This window comes from Emys orbicularis, chromosome 13 (genome assembly GCF_028017835.1).
Source record: "Emys orbicularis isolate rEmyOrb1 chromosome 13, rEmyOrb1.hap1, whole genome shotgun sequence".
Classification (NCBI taxonomy): domain Eukaryota; kingdom Metazoa; phylum Chordata; order Testudines; family Emydidae; genus Emys; species Emys orbicularis.
This window is the reverse complement of record NC_088695.1, coordinates 24,153,747-24,173,323: the sequence shown is the minus strand read 5'-3', so window position 1 is coordinate 24,173,323 and position 19,577 is coordinate 24,153,747. Positions and strand designations below refer to the sequence as shown.

At 49.7% G+C, this 19,577-nt stretch overlaps 1 protein-coding gene across 2 annotated transcripts in view; it reads left to right on the top strand.

The window, feature by feature from the left end:
* The window catches only part of GAS7 (growth arrest specific 7), a 213,500-nt gene continuing 193,923 nt past the window's right edge, over positions 1 to 19,577 (top strand). For both annotated transcript variants that reach the window (XM_065416085.1, XM_065416084.1), the window contains exon 1: positions 1 to 183. In XM_065416085.1, coding sequence (XP_065272157.1) covers positions 1 to 183 — 183 coding nt within the window. The remainder of the gene's footprint in view (positions 184 to 19,577) is intronic.

The window sequence follows — 19,577 nt, the reverse complement described above, 5'->3', positions numbered from 1 at the left end:
ATGTCGGGCTCGCGCTGCCAGACGTTGTACCCCTTCTCCGGGGAGCGGCACCGGCAGGGGCTGCGCTTCGCCGCCGGGGAGCTGCTCACCCTGCTGCAGGTGCCGGACGGCGGCTGGTGGGAAGGGCAGAAGGAGGACGGGCTGCGCGGCTGGTTCCCGGCGAGCTACGTGCAGCTGCTGGAGGTAGGAGACCGGAGACACCGAATGCCTGGCGCGGGAGACTCGGGCCGCGGGGGAGTGCGGGGTAGGAGGCGAGTGTAGGATTGTGGGGAAGGGGGATCAGGAGAGGAGTGCGGGGTTGGGGAGCAGGGGGGAGTGCGGGGTTAGGGGTGAAGGGGGTCAGGAGAGGAGTGTGGGGTTGGGGGAGTGCGGGGTTAGGGGTGAAGGGGGTCAGGAGAGGAGTGTGGGGTTGGGGGGAAGGGGATCAGGAGATGAGTGCAGGATTTGGGGAGCAGGGGGAAGTGCAGGGTTCGGGGGAAGGGGATTAGGAGAGGAGTGCGGGGTGGGGGAAGGGGATCAGGAAAGGAGTGCCAGGTTGGAGGACTGCGGGGTTTGGGGAGCGAGGGGGAGTGCAGGGTTGGGGGGAAGGGGATCAGGAGAGGAGTGCGGGGTTAGGGGGGGAAGGGATCAGGAGAGGAGTGCGGGGTTAGGGGGGAAGGAGATACATGAACATCAGCATAGGCACTAGGAGGGAAGGGCTGCACAAGTGGGGCCCTGTGATGGAGCGTACATGAAAAACGCTAGGTGCTGTACGAATCTGAGCAGATGGCTAGCTCAGGATGGAGCTGTTGCCCTCCCCAGACCCTCTGTCTGGGCATTTGCCACTGGCTCTGCTCACACTCCCTAACCTGTGTGCAGGCTGAGCCCTGGCAGAGCAGTGTTGCCAGCTTGGGGCCCAGCCCTTCCCAGCACTGGGGGAGAGAGGACATCTGGTGTTAAGGCTCTTGTTAAAGTTGCTAATCACCAGTTGTGTGTTTGTTAATATCACTTTTCACAGCAAGTCCTGGCAAATTAAGACTGGGATGGAGTGGGGATTGAGGCAGTGGGGGCCAGGGAAGATGGATGTGGGGCTGGGGGAGGCAGCAGAGGCCAGGTGTAATGGATGGGGGGCCCCGGCTACCGCATGTTCGGGGGGTGAGGATTGGCGACTGGGGGTCAGCACCCGCTGCTGTGTGGTCAGGGCTGGGGATTGGCACCCACTGCCATGTGGCCGGGGGTTGGCACCCAGGGTTGGCGCTTGGGGTCGACACTCGCTGCCGCGTGACTGCGGAAGGGGTAGGTATCAGTGTCCAGGGCCAGCACCCGCTGGATCCCGGGGTTGGCGCCATGTGACCAGAGCCAGGGATTGGCACCGGTGGCCAGCACCCACTGGAGCTCAGGGTCGACATCCAGGAGCAGTGTCCAATTTCAGTGGCCAGGGCTGGGGATCGGAGTGTGTGGCCGGGGGTTGGCGCCTGGGGCCAGCAGCTGCTACCAGGGATGGCGCTTGGGGTCCACACCTGCTGCCATGCAGCCAGGGCTAGGGGTCAGGATCCAGAGCCAGCACCCGCCAGAGTCTGAGGCCAGGGATCTGCACCCAGGGCAGGCAGCTGGGGCTGGGGAGCTGCTGGAGCCCAGGGCCAGCACCCAGGGTCAGCGACCATGGCTGGGGGTCGGAGTGTGCTGCCGGGGATCAGCACCTGGGGACAGTGGCTGCCGCCGGGATTGGGGGTTGGCGCCATAGGCGAGAGTCAGGGATTGGAGCCTGCGGCTGCGCGGCCAGGGGTTGGCGCCTGAAGACGCGTGGCTGAAGGCCAGGGCTGCGAGGCCAGAGAAGAGCTGGGGGTTAGCGGCCGAAACCCTGCGTCCAGAGCCTGCTGTTGGCGCCTGAAGCCCCATGGCTGGAGCCCTGGTCTGCAGCCAGGCTCCCTAAGTCCCCACCGCCCAACCACACCAGGGCTAAAGTGTGAGCCCCACTAAGTCCCCCTTCCTCCCAGGTAGAGAGCTCACCTTGCTCCTTCAGCGTCGTTCTCCACCTGTCTCCAGAGACAATGCAGGGCGGCGCATCCAGGAGCAACAGGGAGGGAGGGAGAGAGGCCGATGCTTTGCCCCCCCCATCACCGCCCAGCAGGCTGTCATGGCAGCGGGGAAACCCCCTGGTGGCCTCATGCCAGAAACGCTCATTCCTTTAAAACCCTTTCACCTCTGGTATGTTCCACACCTTGCTGAAGTCATTAGTTGCAGCCACTGTGCAATGCAGTGATATCACAATACCCCAGTAATACAGTGCTGGGAGCTCACCAAGGGCATTTATTCAACTCACGTCTGCAGTAAAGCTGTGTTTCACTGTGCTCTGTATGAGACCTTTCCTCCTGGGTTAGGGAGCCTCCCAGTTGCATCTGCTGCATAACTATGTACTCCTCAATGGTGAGCTTGTTCGCATCCAGATCCATGCCGTCTGGTCAGACCTGATTTGCCTTGGGTTCATGATTGTGTTATATAGAGTCTTGGTGTCCATGTGACCTCCTGCTTGGTTAGAAACGTGTGTCTCTTTTCCTGGCTAGTGCTGCATATACTAATAATGACAACCCGCCACTAACACAAGAATGCTTTGGTGAATGGAAACACCCCCTTCATAGCAGGTATTTCCATCTTTGTCACTAACATTGACATTTGCTTCCAGCACCCCAGATCCAAGCTGTCTTCAGGGCTGTCCAGTTTCAGTTTTTAGTCCTGCACTGAAAACCAGCCTCAAATACACCTCACTACCAAGCACTCATGTTATCTGATTTGCAATAGCTAAAGAGCTGCTTAGAAATTCTGAGAGTTGTGTGTCTGTGTGTGTGGTGGTGTAAGTACAGGAGCTGAGTTGTGCGACCACATGTGATCCTGGGAAGCTCCCTCCTTACCCATGGCCCTGGTATAGGGGGTGAGCTGAGGGCAGAAAAAGGCTTGGCCCTCAGGACCACTCTCATTTATGCCAAGTACTGTGGTGGCCCCTTTGAAGGGTGTAGAGGTGATGTACAGTGCTTGGGCTGTGCTGTGATATGTCCCCAGGAGCTGTCACCTGTTGTGTCGGATTGTTTTCTAGGAAGTATTCCCTTCAGAGCCGAATAGTGATGTGATCAGGGGTATAGATCGGCTTCCGTATGAGGAGAAATTAATAAGACTGGGACTTTTCAGCTTGGAAAAGGGGTGACTAATGGGGGGATATGATAGAGGTCTATAAAATCATGAGTGGTATAGATAAAGTAAATAAGGAAGTGTTATTTACTCCTCATAATACAAGAACAAGGGGCCACCAAATGAAATTAATAGGTAGCAGGTTTAAAACAAACACAAGAAAGTATTTTTTCACGCAACCCTCTGTCAACCTCTGGAACTCCTTGTCAGAGGGTGTTGTGAAGGCCAATACTATAATGGGAGCTAGATAGATTCATAGATTCAAAAGGGAGCTAGATAGATTCATGGAAGATAGGTCCATCTATGGCTATTAGCCAGGATGGGCAGGAAAGGTGTTCCTAGCCTCTGTTTGCCAGAAGCTGGGATTGGGTGACAGGGCATGGATCACTTGATGATTACCTATCTGTTCATTCCCTTTGGGGCACCTGCCATTGGCCACTGTCAGAGGACAGGATACTGGGCTTGATGGACTTTTGGTCTGACCCAGTATGGCCATTCTTATGTTCTTATGTCCTTGAGGTAGTGGAGTGTCTCCTATTTGTGTGTGTTTCATACAGGGTGGAAGACATTTACACAATAGCAGTGTCTCAAGGGGCTTGTTTAAAAGTACATTTCAGTGTCTGCTTTTCTGATTTGTGTTTAGCCAGAAATCCCTTATATAAGAAGCAGCAGCAGCATATGCAAATTCTGCTTCACTGAGAATTGTCAGCACTTTTTATAGGTACTGTCATCTCCCCTAGCTGCAAATCTTTGTGTGGAGCAGAATGTGTGTTCCAACAATGCTGGAGATGGCTTGGGAAGCTGCCTTGGCCAGCAGCCAGCTCTGGACCAAGAACTGCCCCATTATTTTGCCTTCATTGGGTGGCACTTTCACATACTGATGTAAAAAGCAATACAAGGCACTTGTAAGGCCTCTGCAACCTGTTTGTCAGCTGTTTCAGGGTCACACACTTCTCCATGTTGGCTCTTGCAGAGGGGAGTAACAGCACAGATAATTTCTGTGTGGAGTGGAAAGTGCAGTGGTTATGTGGCTTCATTCCTGCCTTATGCCACTCCATATCCATCTCATTGCCCTCTGCAGCCTCAACATACTGGCTGAGCTGCAGGTGGCCAAGGAAAAGCACGTGGGAGACAGCTTCTGCCCATGACAAGTGACTTAGTTACCAAAGAATTTAAGACTTATGTAGGATCCTAAGGAACAATGCATGCTGTGCCTGGAGTCTCTGGTGCTTTGGGCAGCAGTAACTCTCTCATTATGTAAAAGCAGCAAAGAGTCCTGTGGCACTTTATAGACTAACAGACGTATAGGAGCATGAGCTTTCGTGGGTGCATGCATCCGAAGAAGTGGGTATTCACCCACGAAAGCTCATGCTCCTATACGTCTGTTAGTCTATAAAGTGCCACAGGACTCTTAGTCTGGATCTGTAAAAGCAGCAAACACGGCTACCCCTTTGATACTCTCTCATTATGGTGTTTTCAATCCAGGGGCTGAAAACACCTTACTGTCAGGGAGGCCAGCCATTGCAGCGCGACTGGGGGGATCTATGGGGAGCACAGGCCAGCTGAAATGTATGGCTCTGAGCCTTGACAAGAATTGCAGTCTGTCTGTGGGCTGGCTCCGGCAGGAAGTAGAAAGGAAGAGCACAGGACCCCACTGATCTTTCTCCTGACCTCTTTTACCAAAGACAGAGAGAGGATGCAGGTCTGAGGAGAATATATTCAAAAGTGCCTCATTGATGTGGGAGCCTGACTCCCACTGGCTTCCAGTGAGTCCCAGGTTCCTAAGCACCTAAATCACTTCTGAAAATGGGTCTTGGACTCCCAAGTCACTCAGGTGCTTTTGAAAATGTTCCACTAAGCAACTGTCTGCATGTGCATTGAAGCAAAGCCAACGGCCTGGCAAAGGCAGGGCCAGCCTGCCTAGAAAGGTAATCTCAACAGAAGCAGATGTCAGGAATTCAGTCCTGTCTGTCCTGCCAGACACAAGGCACAGTAGATTTATCTGCTAAACCCTACAAACCTAGCATAATCCAGGGGAGAATGAGCAGCCATGCTGTGCCCACTGCTATCAGACACTACAGTGTTCTGTGGCTTTTAGCAAGAAAAATGTGGGCTAAATGTCTTTATCAGAGGTGCTTTGATATCATGATGATGGGCTTGGTATAGGAACCTAAATAGCACTGAATTGTCTGGATAGTTCATATAGCAAGACTTAACCTGTTCCTTCTAAAAATTCCACAGGTTAAATTTCCAAAAAAATGTTACACAATATGTGCAAACAATCCAGCCAGTGGCCCAGCTTTGGGTTTCTTAGCATGTTCAAAGGTTTATAGTAAGGTTTCAAACACTTTCACAACAAATCAGTCAAACCCTCTTGAGACTAATCATTATTCCTTTATTTGGCGTTCTTTAAAACACCAGCCCCATTGAAGGACAACAAAATGTACAGACAAAACCTGCTTTATATTCAGCAGCAGCCAACATGACCTTCTACACAAAGGAACCAATGAAGAAAAAGAATCCACCCTCCCAAAAAATCCCTCTTAAGCCCTAAGAGCCCCATGAATAAAGGTGGTCCTTCCAGTGTGCTCTGCTGGCTCCAGCACCATGGGTCGATGACAGACTATGCAGGGAGAAGGCTCCAATACAGAGGGCCCCTCATGGAGAACACCCTGTTGGCAGCTCCCTCTTCCACACTGAAGGGAATCCAGTTGGAGCATTCCATTATCTTCAGCTGTGGCAGGGTGGCACGGGGGGGAGGTGTATCTCAGGGAAGCGGGGAGGTGTATCTCAGGGGTGGCACGGGGTGGGTGGCACAGGGGAGGTGTGTGGCAGGGTGACATGGAGGAGGAGTATCTCAGGGAGGGCCACCTGGCCACAGGCAGTGGTAGGAGAGATGGTCTGTCTCCTCCCGTTGCTGGCAGGCTGGGGCTCGAGGAGCAGATTGTCCCTTCCTGAGTCTCTCCTGCAGACTGAGGTTACAGACAGGCCAGTAGCTGGGCCTGGCTGTGCTGTGCTGTGCTGACTGGCTGCAGGGAGCTCCTTGCCCCTGCATTCCCGCTGGTCTCTGTGCGGGGCAAGAGCTGGGCTATCCCAGCTGCCCTCCTGCTGTTCCAGCATCAGGGCTCTGCAAAGGGTCAGAGAGTGCTTGCAGTCTGCCTGGCTGTCTTCTGCCTCTCGCTGGCTGCTGGGATTGCTGTTGTCTCCCCTTCTCCATTGGCTGAAGGAGGAGGCTTGCCAGGATGACTGGGGGTTGCATCCCCCTCCCCTCCTGCCTGCTGCTGGGGGAAGTCAACAGCACGGGGCTCTGTGGTAGAGCCCAGGGGCAAGCTACAGCTGCTCAAGGAGTTATTTTGGGGAAGTTCTCTGGCCTGTGCTGTGCAGGAGGTTGGACTAGTTGATCACAGTGCCCCCTTCTGGCTTTAGAATCTATGAATGTTATTGGGTGAAGGAAAGCTCCCTCCATTGCTGTCATGAGACAGGGCTGGAGGTGAACGGGAGTACATGTAGGCTGGACTAACTGTACGACTGGCCTTGGCTATACAGTGTGACTTTGGAGAATTTGGGAGACCCAGGCTTGTGTGCAGTTCTGGGCAGCTGCTTTGTGTCCTGCCCTGCGCTCTGGTACTCAGTTTTTTTTTACTGATCATGTGGGAAGCTAATTATCCCCTGCCAGTTCAACCTACAGAATCACAGAGGGCAGCGTATAGAAGGGGGAGTGAGGGCAGGTTATGATTGTCAATTGAACAGAACCGTTATATAGAAATGAATGCAGCGACATCACTACCCATTCCAGAAGCATTAGTTGTAGGGTTCAAGGAAATGAAAGTATTAGAAATGGAAACTCACTAGGGACTGAAATTCAGCCTTGGCATTTATGCAACAGAGATTTTCAGAATGTTGATAAAACCAAACCAAGCCATTTTTCTAAGGATCTTCATGGAGCAAATGCTCAGCACTGGGTGATCATAGGGGAAGATCAGCCCCTGCCTGCAAAGGTTACGCTCTATGGGCTCGAGCCTGCTGAGCTAGTTAAGTAGCCAGACGGTGGCACAAGGTCAGCAGTCCTAGGCAGCCTCAGCATAGTGATTAGCTGCCTCTGATACTACCAGCTTTAGTGAAGTTAAGCTACTTTGCTCAGTGTGGATCTACAATTTATGTCAGATTAGAAATACTTACATTTGGATAACCAGCTCAGTACAAGGCAAAGCAGCGCTGAGTTCAAATCCCTGCTATGCCACCAACTTATTTCATGAATGTGTCCAAAACACTTGAACTATCTCTCTTTAATTTTCCTACATGTAAATATGGAGGGAAATGATGCTCAGCTGCCTTTGCTTCCATTGATCTCCTACGGATTTATAACCCAAGTGCTGTATTCGTGATAATGTTATCATCATGTTCTCAAAACACATGCATTTCCCTTCACTTTGATAGCACTGCAGCATTCACTTCTTGTGTTAAAGCACAGGCAAGCCAGAGCACAATATATCAGAGTAATGTGGGGGCGGCTGGGCGTGGTGAGGATGACTCCCAGTGCTTTCAGGAATACAGCACAATAAACCTTTGCATGATAGCATGGGTGAGGCCTAATAAGGATTTGTAAGTGGCTAGTGACAACTCATAGCTGTTTTTGCAATGGCATTCTTGGATTTAACTGGAGATTTTATAGTATATAAATCAGAGCTATTGAAGTGTGATAGAAATACTAGCATACAGCAGCATCCCAGACATGTAGTGGGTTTGCTGCAGACCCCAGGAAAATGTGCAAGGGTTTGTTTAGAGAAAGCACACTCCGCACGGAAGCAATGCTTGTAGTTAAGATTGCACAAGCATGTCCATTGTAATGGGTCTTTCCCCAATATCTTTAACTTTAATCTTTCAGTCTGAAACTTCGCACATTCTGCACATTGAGCACAAACCATTCAGAGGCTCTCATGTTCAAAGACAGTGGGGAAAATGCTGTTTTGCCATTACAAAAACAGGTTTTGCTCCATATTTTTAAGGGTCTAAAGGCCCCAGTAGGACATGACAGATACGTGACATTTGTACAGTTATGGTTCCCATGTCATAGATGTGGCTAGCACTGGCCTGGTGAAAATTGGTTTGGTTTGGTTTGGCTGAGTTACATGGGCTAGTTAGGTACCATGTGCATCAACACTGGCTGTTGTTACACTACAATAAAGTACTGGCCACTGACCCATTGACTTTGCGTGCATGTGCCTATGTACTCCAGGTGAACAGATCCATGAACAAATATGAAGGGGCTCCTACATGCTGGGTGAAGGTCTCTTTGGGAGACCGCGTACTCCTTCTGTATGAGGTGAGAGCTCTGCAGGAGCCTGGGTTCGTGTGTGCAGAGCTTGTGCAGGTGACAGTAAACTACTGCTCTGTTGCAAATAGTTGCACACGGTGGAATTTATTTCTTTATTCACTTTTGTAAACACATTTGGAAACTCCATTAAAAAACTACATGAACATTAAGGTTGCAAAGTGACACACTTGAAAGTCCGGAAATGTCAAAGATCACTTCTGCAGCCTCAATTCTGCCACTTGTGTGTATGTATTAGGATTAGGGTGCACTCTTTAAATAACTTGATCAGAGACTATTTTTTCCGACCAGATCAACCTGTCTCACTCACAGGGAGTTTGCATGGCAATGAGGCTGGGGTGCAGAAGCATACTGCCTCATTCAGCAAGGGTCAGTGAATGAGATAAGGTTCCATTTGGCTGCTGCCTCATTCAGTGCAGTAGGCTGGTGGTATATGGTGGCTACACATTGGACAATAAGTGTACAGATACACATTTAAAACCTGCTTCAGTCCCTGAACTCTGTCTCCCTTGTGCACTGAATGAGGCAGAAGAAACTAGTATGTGGTCATGCAATTCAAGACTGTATCGTCATGCACATATACAAAGTGGCATGGGCAACCCTAATGCTGGCCTGTCCTAACTTTGAGTGCCTGAATTTGCAACTTTAACAGCATTAATTGCATCTAGCTATCTATATGTGTAGCCCCCCCAATCCACCCAATTACCTCCTTCAGTGCCCATCTCCTTACTGGTTCTGATGGACAGGGCTGGGTTCATCTGGATTCCACCTCCAGTTCAGCAGGGTGTAATTTCCTTATTTTCTTCCCATATGAACTTATTTGGTGGTGCCTCCACCCCCCTTGCTCCTTTCTGGCAGGGTCACCGGGGCAGGTTGGAAGAAAAATTCTAACTGCAGGCTACCCCCTGCTTTCTTGCCACATAGTTAGAGACTCCCAAGAAATAACACCAACACATACAATATATTCAATAGAGTAATTATAATAAATGGGTTGTAAATATAACACAACAGGGTAAAACACAACTCTCAGGGTCACCGGTGCCCACACTGTTAACACCCATGAATTTCCCCAGTCACGTGATCTGAGATAGCAAGAGTAAATTTCAGTGTCCCATTGATATGCATCCTTGGAGGGACCCTTGATTGACCTGTGTCAAAGATATCTTCTGTAGCAGCAATAAGCAACTTGGGTGACTTGGTTCAGTCCTGCCCAAGGACTCGCAGGTGGGCTAAGAGGATGAGCCCCTCTGCAGGTTTAACAGGCAGCAGGTAATGAAATCCCCAAACCCTTTCCCTTGGTCTGAAGACACAGTTTAGGGAGCAGGGGTCTCGCAAACAATTTCCCTGACTAGCTAAGTGAAAGATAGTGCACTCAAAATTCCGTGAGTGATCCTTGGGTTCAGAGATGGCTCTGGACTCTTCAGCCACTGATCATCACAGTAGGCAGGTGTCCTCTTCATACAGGAATCAGGCTGCTTCTGTTCCCAAGGTTTCCCCTCTCCACAAAGGGGTGCAGGGCTCAGGTAGTAATTATAATAACTCTGCTAAAATTGCTCCCTCCAGATCTCCTACCCCAGCACTCAGCCACACGCCCGGCCGGCAAGCAGCCCTGAGATAGCACCAGAGCAGCACTTGTCATGTGGTGATGGGTTTATCTAGGCGCTGGAGGGCAACTCCCCTGGCTGAGGGGGAGTTTTCCAAACAAAACTCTGTACACTGGGTGTTATCTTGCACAGGGAAAGGATCAAGCTGACGGGAACTGGCACCCAGAGGCCGGTTCTCAGGGGACCCTGATGCACCCTGGGTCTCACCTACTCACCCACAGCCAGTCCTGCCCTTTCAGTGGCTGGCTCCAGACCCCCCAAAATGGCTTCTCCTCTCTCCCAGTGCTCCTGGGGATGGGCGTCTCTCTGAGGAACTTCCTGTTGGTCAGAATAACTCTTCTTCCAGAGCTTTTACTTGTCAATCATTCAACTCTAACCCCCCACCCAGACACTGCCCCTCCTCTGAGCAGGCAGCTGGTGGCCGTCCAGGCACCTGCCATGCTCCCCTGAGTAGCCAGGGCCCCTGTCGCTCTGAATTGCGGCCCTCCTCTCTCTCTCTTGGTTGCCCGGTAGACTGAGTCTGCCCTTGGCCCCCTGCCCCCAGTGACAGTGTGCTACCAGCACACACAGACCCCAGGAAGCTCCTTCGGGGTTACATGTGTAATTTGTATTTCAGGTGGTGTGTAAGTAAAGCTTTAGGGAACAACGGGAGCTGCTGGGTACTGATGAATTCTGAAAGTCTGGCCACTCCTTTTTGGTGCAGTCAGTAGGAATTTGATGGAGTTTTGCTTTCTGGATTCATTTGAATTATATTTGTTTGGTAAATAACTGACCAATCAGCATTAATGAGATGTAGTAGTCATAGACTATACTATTGCTTTGATCTCTCCCACGGCTGTTTGCTTAGGTGAGCATTTATTTAGTTTGCACAGCAATGGCATGTTATCAGGGCCCTACTTTCCTAAGTATGCACTTATACAGGGCTTGTTTTTATTAGAGCGGGGTGCTTTGGACTGCACTGACTGCTCTCAACTGACACTCTGATTGAGAGTGCAGAGGTAAGCTGTTCTTTTATTAGGGCAAGCTCCCATACTTGTGGTTTTAACTCTGCATTACAGCAGCATGGCATAATAACCAGTTTCTATGGGAAACTTTGGGAATTTTGCATTTGTTTTCACTGTGGACAGAATAAGGCCTGTAACTGAGTGTGGTGAGGGAGTCATAGATTGTGTGTTACGGATTTCTGTACATCTGTCTGTTTGCAGTAAGGTGTGGGGAGCACCACTGCTGAGCATGGAGGTCATTCATTCAGCACTGCTAGTTTGCACCTCAGGGCCAGTGGCTGTTCAGCTGTTCACTGCATCACTGCCATTGTGGAGTAGCATACCACAGTGACATGTGTTTATCTTGAAAAATAAATGTATGATTTAATGGAGCTGGAATTTTTATGTTTTGCCACTGTGTGGCTGAGTGTAAAACATTACCTGGTAAGGGGGTCATTGTGCAAGAAGCTTTGTGTGTGTGAGAGACCTGGGATGATAGCTACCAGGGCAATGCTGATGGGTGTGCTTGCAGGGCCAGCTGAGGCCAGCTCTACATTACACACTTCTGCTGGCACAGCTCTGTCAGTCGGGGAGTGATCCCTGACCAGCACAGCTCTGCCAGCGAACCCCTATTGTAGATTCAATTATAGCAGCAAAACTGCCTCTTTATAGCTTGTTTTGCTCAAGGGACTGGAATAAATTTATCAGTAAAAAGCAGAGTTTTGCTGGTGTGGCCCACACACTTTATGGGTTTGGTGCTCTGTCCCACCTAGTGGCACCGAGACCACTTAGATCTTAGAGAGCGATTAATGAGTCTACAGCATTAGCTAAGGGCCATGTGGCTTTTAGCTCATGCGGTAAAGGCTCATGCACTAAACTCCAGAGATCCCAGGTTCAATCCTGCCTGCCGATGACCAGAGTCTGTCGATGTTACACTGGTATAAACTATGAGCACTTTGCCAGCATAGTACAGCTGTACTGGCAAAGCACTCCTAGTAACGATGTAATTTATATCAGGAAGAAAGTCCTTTGGCCAGTATAGTTTATACCAGTTCCCTGAACGAAATAAGCTATGCTGGTAAGAAGACATGTAGGGTATGTCTACACTTAAATGCTACAATGGCGCAGCTGCAGCGCCTCAGTGTACCACCTATGCCAGCTCTCCCATCAGCATAGGTACTCCACCTCCCCGAGAGGCGGTAGCTAGGTCAACAGAAGAATTCTTCTGTCAACCTAGTGCTGTCTATACCGGGGGTTAGGTCGGCAATAGCTGCGTCTCTCGGGGGGTGGATTTTTCACACCTCTGAGGGACGTAGCTATACTGATGTAAGTTCCTAGTGTAAACCAGGCCGTATGCACGAGGGCTATGTCAGCAAAAACTCACCCCCCCAGTGGACATTGGTATGCCAGCAAAACTTTTATGTGGAGACCAGGCCTAAATTACACATCTTACAAAATAAAAAGCACTCAGACAAAGCAGCCTAGAATCCAAAGGCCAGACCTGGGACTGAGCACTTCAGCTAGAAGATAAAGAGACCTCTGCACCTGTTTCCTCCATTGCTTGGATCATAGCTGTCTTTGGTCCTAAGAGTACAGGCTTCTGCTGACGATCAGAGCAGAGCACTGTACACTGATCCCAGTGGTATCTCAGATTGTTTTCTAACTTAGCACCTTGAATGCTGGATGATAACACCTAGGGGGCATAGGAACTAGTAATCTGTATTTTGTAGCAAGGCAGGTGTACATGATGTATAGGAACAAGGGAGTATCCTTTGGAATAGTTTGTGAGCCCTCTAGTGGCCCTTGGCAAGAACTGGTAGTAATCACTGTCTATTCCCAGAAAGCCATTTTATGGCTGGGCTGCTGTAAGGAGAAGCTTCAGCCTTGGCCGAAGGTGCCCAAAGCCAGCCCAGGCAGCAGTGTACCAAGGCCTGGCATGCTGCACACATTTAGTAAACATGGCACTTTGGGCTGCGCTGTGCCCATGTGGTTCCGTTATATCGTGTGTTGTGTAAAGACAAGAACTGGCGATGAGGACGGGGTCCTAAGGACCGAACCCTGAAACAGAGAGTGACTGCAAAGGCCTAGGGAATGTAAGAAGGAAACAGCAGCTTGGAACACTGGAACTGGCAATAAACTGCTCATTTAGGAAAAATAGAAAAAGGATTAAAACATATGATGAATGGATGGCCTGATGCACACAAACAACGGTTTCCATCAGACGTTGCTCCAAAAGAGCAAGAAGTGTATCTCAAGGGTGCCTGCTGTGTGTCACTAGAGTGGTACCTATGTAGCTCCAGTCCCATGTTCTCCAACAATTATACAAAGGCCATTTGGGAATTGTAAGAGTGGAAGTCCTGGCCAGAGGTTTTGTGTCCTGGCCAGGGATTGGTACAAAAACAGGAAATAGCGAACGCTGTTAAGGTTGTCAGCAAGCACAACACATAACTAAATATGCTCTGTTGTATCGTTAGGAGTGGCCAGTTACTCCAGGGCAGTGAATCCACATAGACTGTGCTGGACTGTTTATGGGACAAATGTTTTTGTTTGCAGTAGATGCCAATTCTAAATGGCCTGAAATATTATGTGCAAATTCCTCTGGTTCCGTGCTGATGGCGGAAATATTCAAACTCTTGTTTTCATGGATGGGGGTTCCTGAACAGATTGTAAGTGACAAAGGATCTAATTCACATCCAAAGAGTTTCAGCTGTTTGTCAAAGGAAATGATATCAAACATGTCACATCAGCTCCTCACCATCCTGCCACAAATGGATTAAAAGGAAATGGAGGAAAGATGTATCCAAACATTCAAGCAACTTATTCGGGCTGGGGAAGGTAACTTACAACACAAGATTATAGGAATGCAACCCATGCTACACAAATCAGATGCCAGCCATGTTGTTTATAGGATATAATTTAAGGTCTTGCTGGGACTTGTTAAAGCCTCATCTACAGAGAGACACTGGTAAGAAACAGAGTGATCAAATGGCCACAGCCATCCCTGATTGCACAGATTTCACGAGGGAGAAAAGGTCTCAAAAAGAGATGAGGAAAATAATTAATGGCAACCTGGACTTCTGCAGTATTCTTTTTGAGATGGGATGAACAGTCCTGGCTGCATGATGATTTATATAATGGCAGTAGAACGGGTTGGCAATGTTCGGCACGCGGCTCGCCAGGGTAAGCACCCTGGCGGGCCGGGCCAGTTTTATTTACCTGCTGACGCGGCAGGTTCAGCCGATCGCGGCCCCCATTGGCCGCGGTTCGCCGTCCCGGGCCAATGGGGGCGGCGAGAAGCGGCGCGGGCGAGCGATGTGCTGGCCGCGGCTTCTCGCCACCCCCATTGGCCCGGGACGGCGAACCGCGGCCAGTGGGGGCCGCGATCGGCCGAACCTGCCGCGTCAGCAGGTAAATAAAACTGGCCCGGCCCACTAGGGTGCTTACCCTGGTGAGCTGCGTGCCGAACGTTGCCGACCCTGCAGTAGAATATTGTCTGTATTGTCTCACTCTTATTTGTTATGCTTGATAACACCTTGTTTCAGGCGTGCTGGAAGAATTTGTATAGTGGGGGTGCTGAGAGCCATTGAACCAAACTGTATACCCTGTATATGATGAAAATCACTTCAAGCCAGGGTGGGGCAGCACCCCAAGTTCCAGCACCTATGCCTTGTTTGCTCTTTGGATTGCAGCTGCACAGGATTTTGTTGAACCATCTACAAAGATTCCCAGGTCTTTTTCTGAATTGGTACAGTTTAGAAACCCAGTAAGGTGTCTGAATCGTTCAAGTTTTCCCTCTAATGTGCCTTTATCAAGATTGAATTTAATTAATTTTCCATCATGTTGCCCATTCACCTAGAATCACAGAAAAGCGGAGTTGGAAAGGATCTCCAGAGGTCATCTAGTGACTCGCTCTGGGGCAGGATGAAGTGTTCCTGGGCCATCCCTGAAAGCAGGAGTGGCGCCAGGGTTTTTGCCGCCCTAGGCGGCAGGGCTCCTCCTCTGAGCATTCGGCGGCAGGGGTCCTTCCGCTCCGCATCTTCGGGACACTTCGGCGGCAGGTCCCGGAGCGAGTGAAGGACCCACCGCTGAATTTCCACTGAAGACCCGGAGCGGAAGGACCCCCCGCCGCCGAATTTTCGCCGAGGATGGCAAAATGCCGCCCCCCAAATCCTGCCGCCCTAGGCGACCGCCTAGGGTCGCCTAGTGGAAGCCCCGGCCCTGCCTGAAAGCTGTTTGTTTAACGTGTTTATAAAAACCTCCAAGGATGGTGATTCCATAATCTCCCTAGGTAGCGTGTTCCAGTGCTTAACTATCCTTAGAAGTAGAAAGTTTTTCCTAATATCCAACCTAAATCTCCCTTGTACAATTCCTGCAGTCTCTGAGGTGAAATGATGAAGGCTTGTTCTAGAAGCAGCAGCCCCAGGATTTGGCAGGATCCTGGATGCAGGGGGAGGAGAGAGAGGCATGTGAGGTGGTTGGGAGGGTAATGGAGATGTGTGATGGAGCTCACTGCTCTGGGAAATGGCAGAAGTCTCAGTGTGTTCGGTTTGTGGCAGCAGTGGGACATACAGGAGATGTGAGACTGAACAGAGGGAGAGCTGTGACCTTAATGATGAGCAAAAATGTCACTAAGGAAAGAACACCCAGAAGCTGAGCTGATGAATTCAGTGCTGTTCACACTCCCAGAGAAAGACGTCTGGGGCTTCCAGAATTTTTTTTTAAAAAGTCGGTTGAAGAAATCTTTCCAGCACATGATTGGATGATTTCAGGTTTGCCAATGCAATTGACTGCCTAAGCAGCAGATTTGCTTCCCCTGCACCAGCTGTTTTATAATAGGACTAACTCATTATCTAAAGCCAAGTAATCACTTTCAATAGCGAGATTTAGATGAGAGTCCATGATTTACCCTGCTGCAGTATGTGCCACTGGCATTCACAGTGGTAACCCCGCTGTCAGATTGGGTTTCTGCTCTCAGCACTGCTCAGATATACCTTTGTGAGTCTGGATAATTACTTTGGGAAGCCACCGCTATGGTATGCATGTGCCAGGGGGGTTAGTGATAATTCTCCAGACTCTGGATGGGGGTGGAGACAATATGGCCTCTCAGGCAGCGGGCCTGGCAGGGTTCATGCTGGCACCATGCTATTATCAATGGGTGCATGTTTAACAGCAGGGCCACAAGGCAGTGTGCTGTTCTGAGGCACTCTGAGGAAGAGGGTGGGCTGCACATACCTGAGCAATGCCAGCCTCCAGCAAGCAGCTGTTGTTCATTTGAAGGGGGTGAGTTAATTGAGCTGAGGGGCCTTTCCTCTGAGCAGATCAGTCAGCCTTCTCTGTGTTTCCTTATCAGACTCTGGGCTCTGAAGTCTTTGAACAATAGGGCAGGCTGCCACCTGGATCTGGGTTGTTTCCTGATCCTGCAGCTTTTGTTCCAAAGGCCTTTGAACTAGTGGAAATGACTCTTGTCTTTTACTAGCTTTGTCCCTGGTGTTCATGTGCGTTCTCTGTGTCCTAGTGATGCCGTGGGTATTGTGGGGGCTCAAGGCACAGGCAGTGTCAGAGAAAGGGGAATAGTGGGAGGGGACAGGAGCAAGGACTGTTATTGCCATCTCCTATGGCAGCCCAGGGCCCACACCAGACTTCTGCACCCATCAGCCACCCAGCCAACAGCAGCCTGTGTTCTGAAGAGTAAGCCCAGATTAAAGAATTTTAGGACCGTGTGCACTATGGAAATCAGGGCTGTTGTATTAACTTAGATGGACTAAATGGGCCCGAAGAGTCAAAAGTGTTAACATGATGCTTTCACTGTCTAACACAGGGGTCAGCAACGTTTGGCACACGGCTCGCCAGGGTAAGCACCCTGGCGGGCCGGGCCAGTTTATTTACCTGCTGACGCGGCAGGTTCGGCCGGTCGCAGCCCCCACTGGCCGCGGTTCACCATCCTGGGCCAATGGGGGCGGTGGGAAGCCGCGGCCAGCACATCCCTCGCCCGCGCCACTTCTCGCCGCCCCCATTGGCCCGGGACAGCGAGGGGGTGACAGGCATTAGACAGAGAAGACACAGACAAATACCATGACAAGCACATGAGGAAACATCCCTTGAACCTTTTATTAAAGATACAGAAAAGAAGGAATCAGCTAAAGCCTTTGAAATGTAAAGGAAGGCTTTTATTTTAACAATCTCCCTTATTCCTTTCCCTTCTATCTGGCGAGAGCCTTTCGAAGGGACCTGCCGTGTTTGTCGGTCTCTGAGATGGTAATAACTGTCCTTGTGGGGAAAAAGAGAAGAAGTTAGTTGAGATGGGCTGGGGCTGCTATTGTTGCTGCTGTTGAAGTCCAGTCTCGTTTCCCAAAAGACAAAACCAGACAAACGCACACGAAAGGGGAGAGAAAAGAACAGCAGAGAGAGAAAATGCAGCTTCTGTCTCTGGTGCTGCCTCTCACCTGCAGCCTCACTGCTGGAAAGCCACAGGCCCAGCACATGGGCTTATTATCCACTCCCAGACCTGACAAACTTGTACCAGCATCTTTTAGCTGCCTCTTTCTGGTCACAGGCTTACAGCAGGGTTGCAAATTACACAGTTTTGGACAACTAAGCCAGGTCACATCCCAGGCGGTTGTTGGGATTTAGCTGGAGCTAGTGGAGGTGGTGATGTCATGTCCCTCTCTTGGCCCAGACTGGTCAGCATATTTCTCAGGATCAGGATGACGAAGGCCCAATAATGTTATGGTAGATCCTGGAGTCATAGGAGGTGGCGGGAGTGGGAGTCATGATGGAGAAACCTGCTCCTTCACCTTTCAGTAAGCAATTATTGTGCTCGCTTCTGTCAGTCCATAATTTCCCTCCAAAGGGAGGGCCCCAAAAGGGAGTGATGGGTGGAACAGCTCATCCCCTTGTTATTTTGTTCACCAGGTAGGCCTAATTTTTAACACACCAATTTTCGTCCATTAATTTCTGGACCCACGCTTCTCTTGTTTACCTGGAATGATCTTAACACTGGTATTGGGTTATATCAGGAGGCCTTTTCATCAGGACTAATTCAGTCTTTTTGTCTCCCTTTTTCACCTGAGTGCACATTGGTTAATCTGGGCCTGCAGAAGAGTCCCGCAGTTAATCCCCAGGGCTGGATTAACCCCTTGGAACAATAGACCTGTGTTTAGGGTCGCAAGCTCTGGGATCGTGTGTAGCATGGACTGCATGAGGAGATGACTGCCTAGCTGGAGAGTCAGTGCCACTGGAGTGCCCTATTCTGTGCCCTACCAGAGCTTCCCCCATCTCCACTTATAGGGCAGCTGCCACCTTCTCTCTCTGGAGAAAGTTTAAGAAACAACACTGAATTTCATCTGCCCTGTCACCCAGCTTGGGGAGGTCCCTCAGAAGCTCCTCAGTGTCTTCTTTAGTTTTGATTAATCTCAGTGACTGTGTCTACTCTGTCAGTTCTGCCACCTCACAGTCCATCGCTCTTACAGATCATTGATAAGAACATTAACCAACACCAGCCCTAGTGTGTCCCTGCTGTTAGCCTTTTGCCAACTGCCATTCATTCTGGCTTTCCCTCCCTCCTCCCCATCTCCTAGCCAGTTTCTGAGCCAGGACAGTATTTCGCCTCTCACTCATGACTGTGTAGTTTCTCTAGTAGCTATTTGTGCAGGACCTTGTCATCGGCCTTTTAAAAGTCTAAATACATTGTATCAATTTGTTCTCCTTTTCCCACTACTTAATTGACATGTCCAAAGAATTGTAATAGTTTAGTGGGGCATCATTTTCCTTTGCAGTAGCAGCAGTGCTTTGTTCACCTGCCACAGACTGTACAGGAACCACACTCCCCATGTGTTCCAGAAGAGGTTTTACACCCATCTCTCTCAACCCCATTGCTTAGAGGCAGCTTAACGTCCATATCCGGAAAGATAATGGAGCAAATAATCGAACAATCAATTTGTAAGCACCTAGAAAATAATAAGGTTATAAGTTACAGTCAACATGGATTTGTCAAGAACAAATTGTGTCAATCCAACGTAATATCCTTCTTTGATAGGGTAACAAACCTTGTGGATGGGGGAAGCAGTAGATGCGATATAGCTCAACTTTAGTAAGGCTTTTGGTACGGTCTCACATGACCTTCTCATAAATAAACTAGGGAAACAAAGCCTAGACTAACCTACTATAAGGTGGGTGCTCAACTGGTTGGAAAACAGTATTCAGCGAATAATTATCAATGGTTCACAGTCAAGCTAGAAGGGCATATCAAGTGGGGGCCTGCAGGGATCTGTCCCAGGTCCGGTTCTATTCAGTATCTTCATAAATGATTTGGATAATGGCATAGAGAGTACATTATAAAGTTTGCAGATGATACCAAGATGTGAGGGGTTGCAAGCGCTTTGAGGGGCAGGATTAGAATTCAAAATGTTATTAATAAACTGTAGAAATGGTCTGAAATAAACAGGATGAAATTCAATAAGGACAAATGCAAAGTACTCCACTTAGGAAGGAACAATC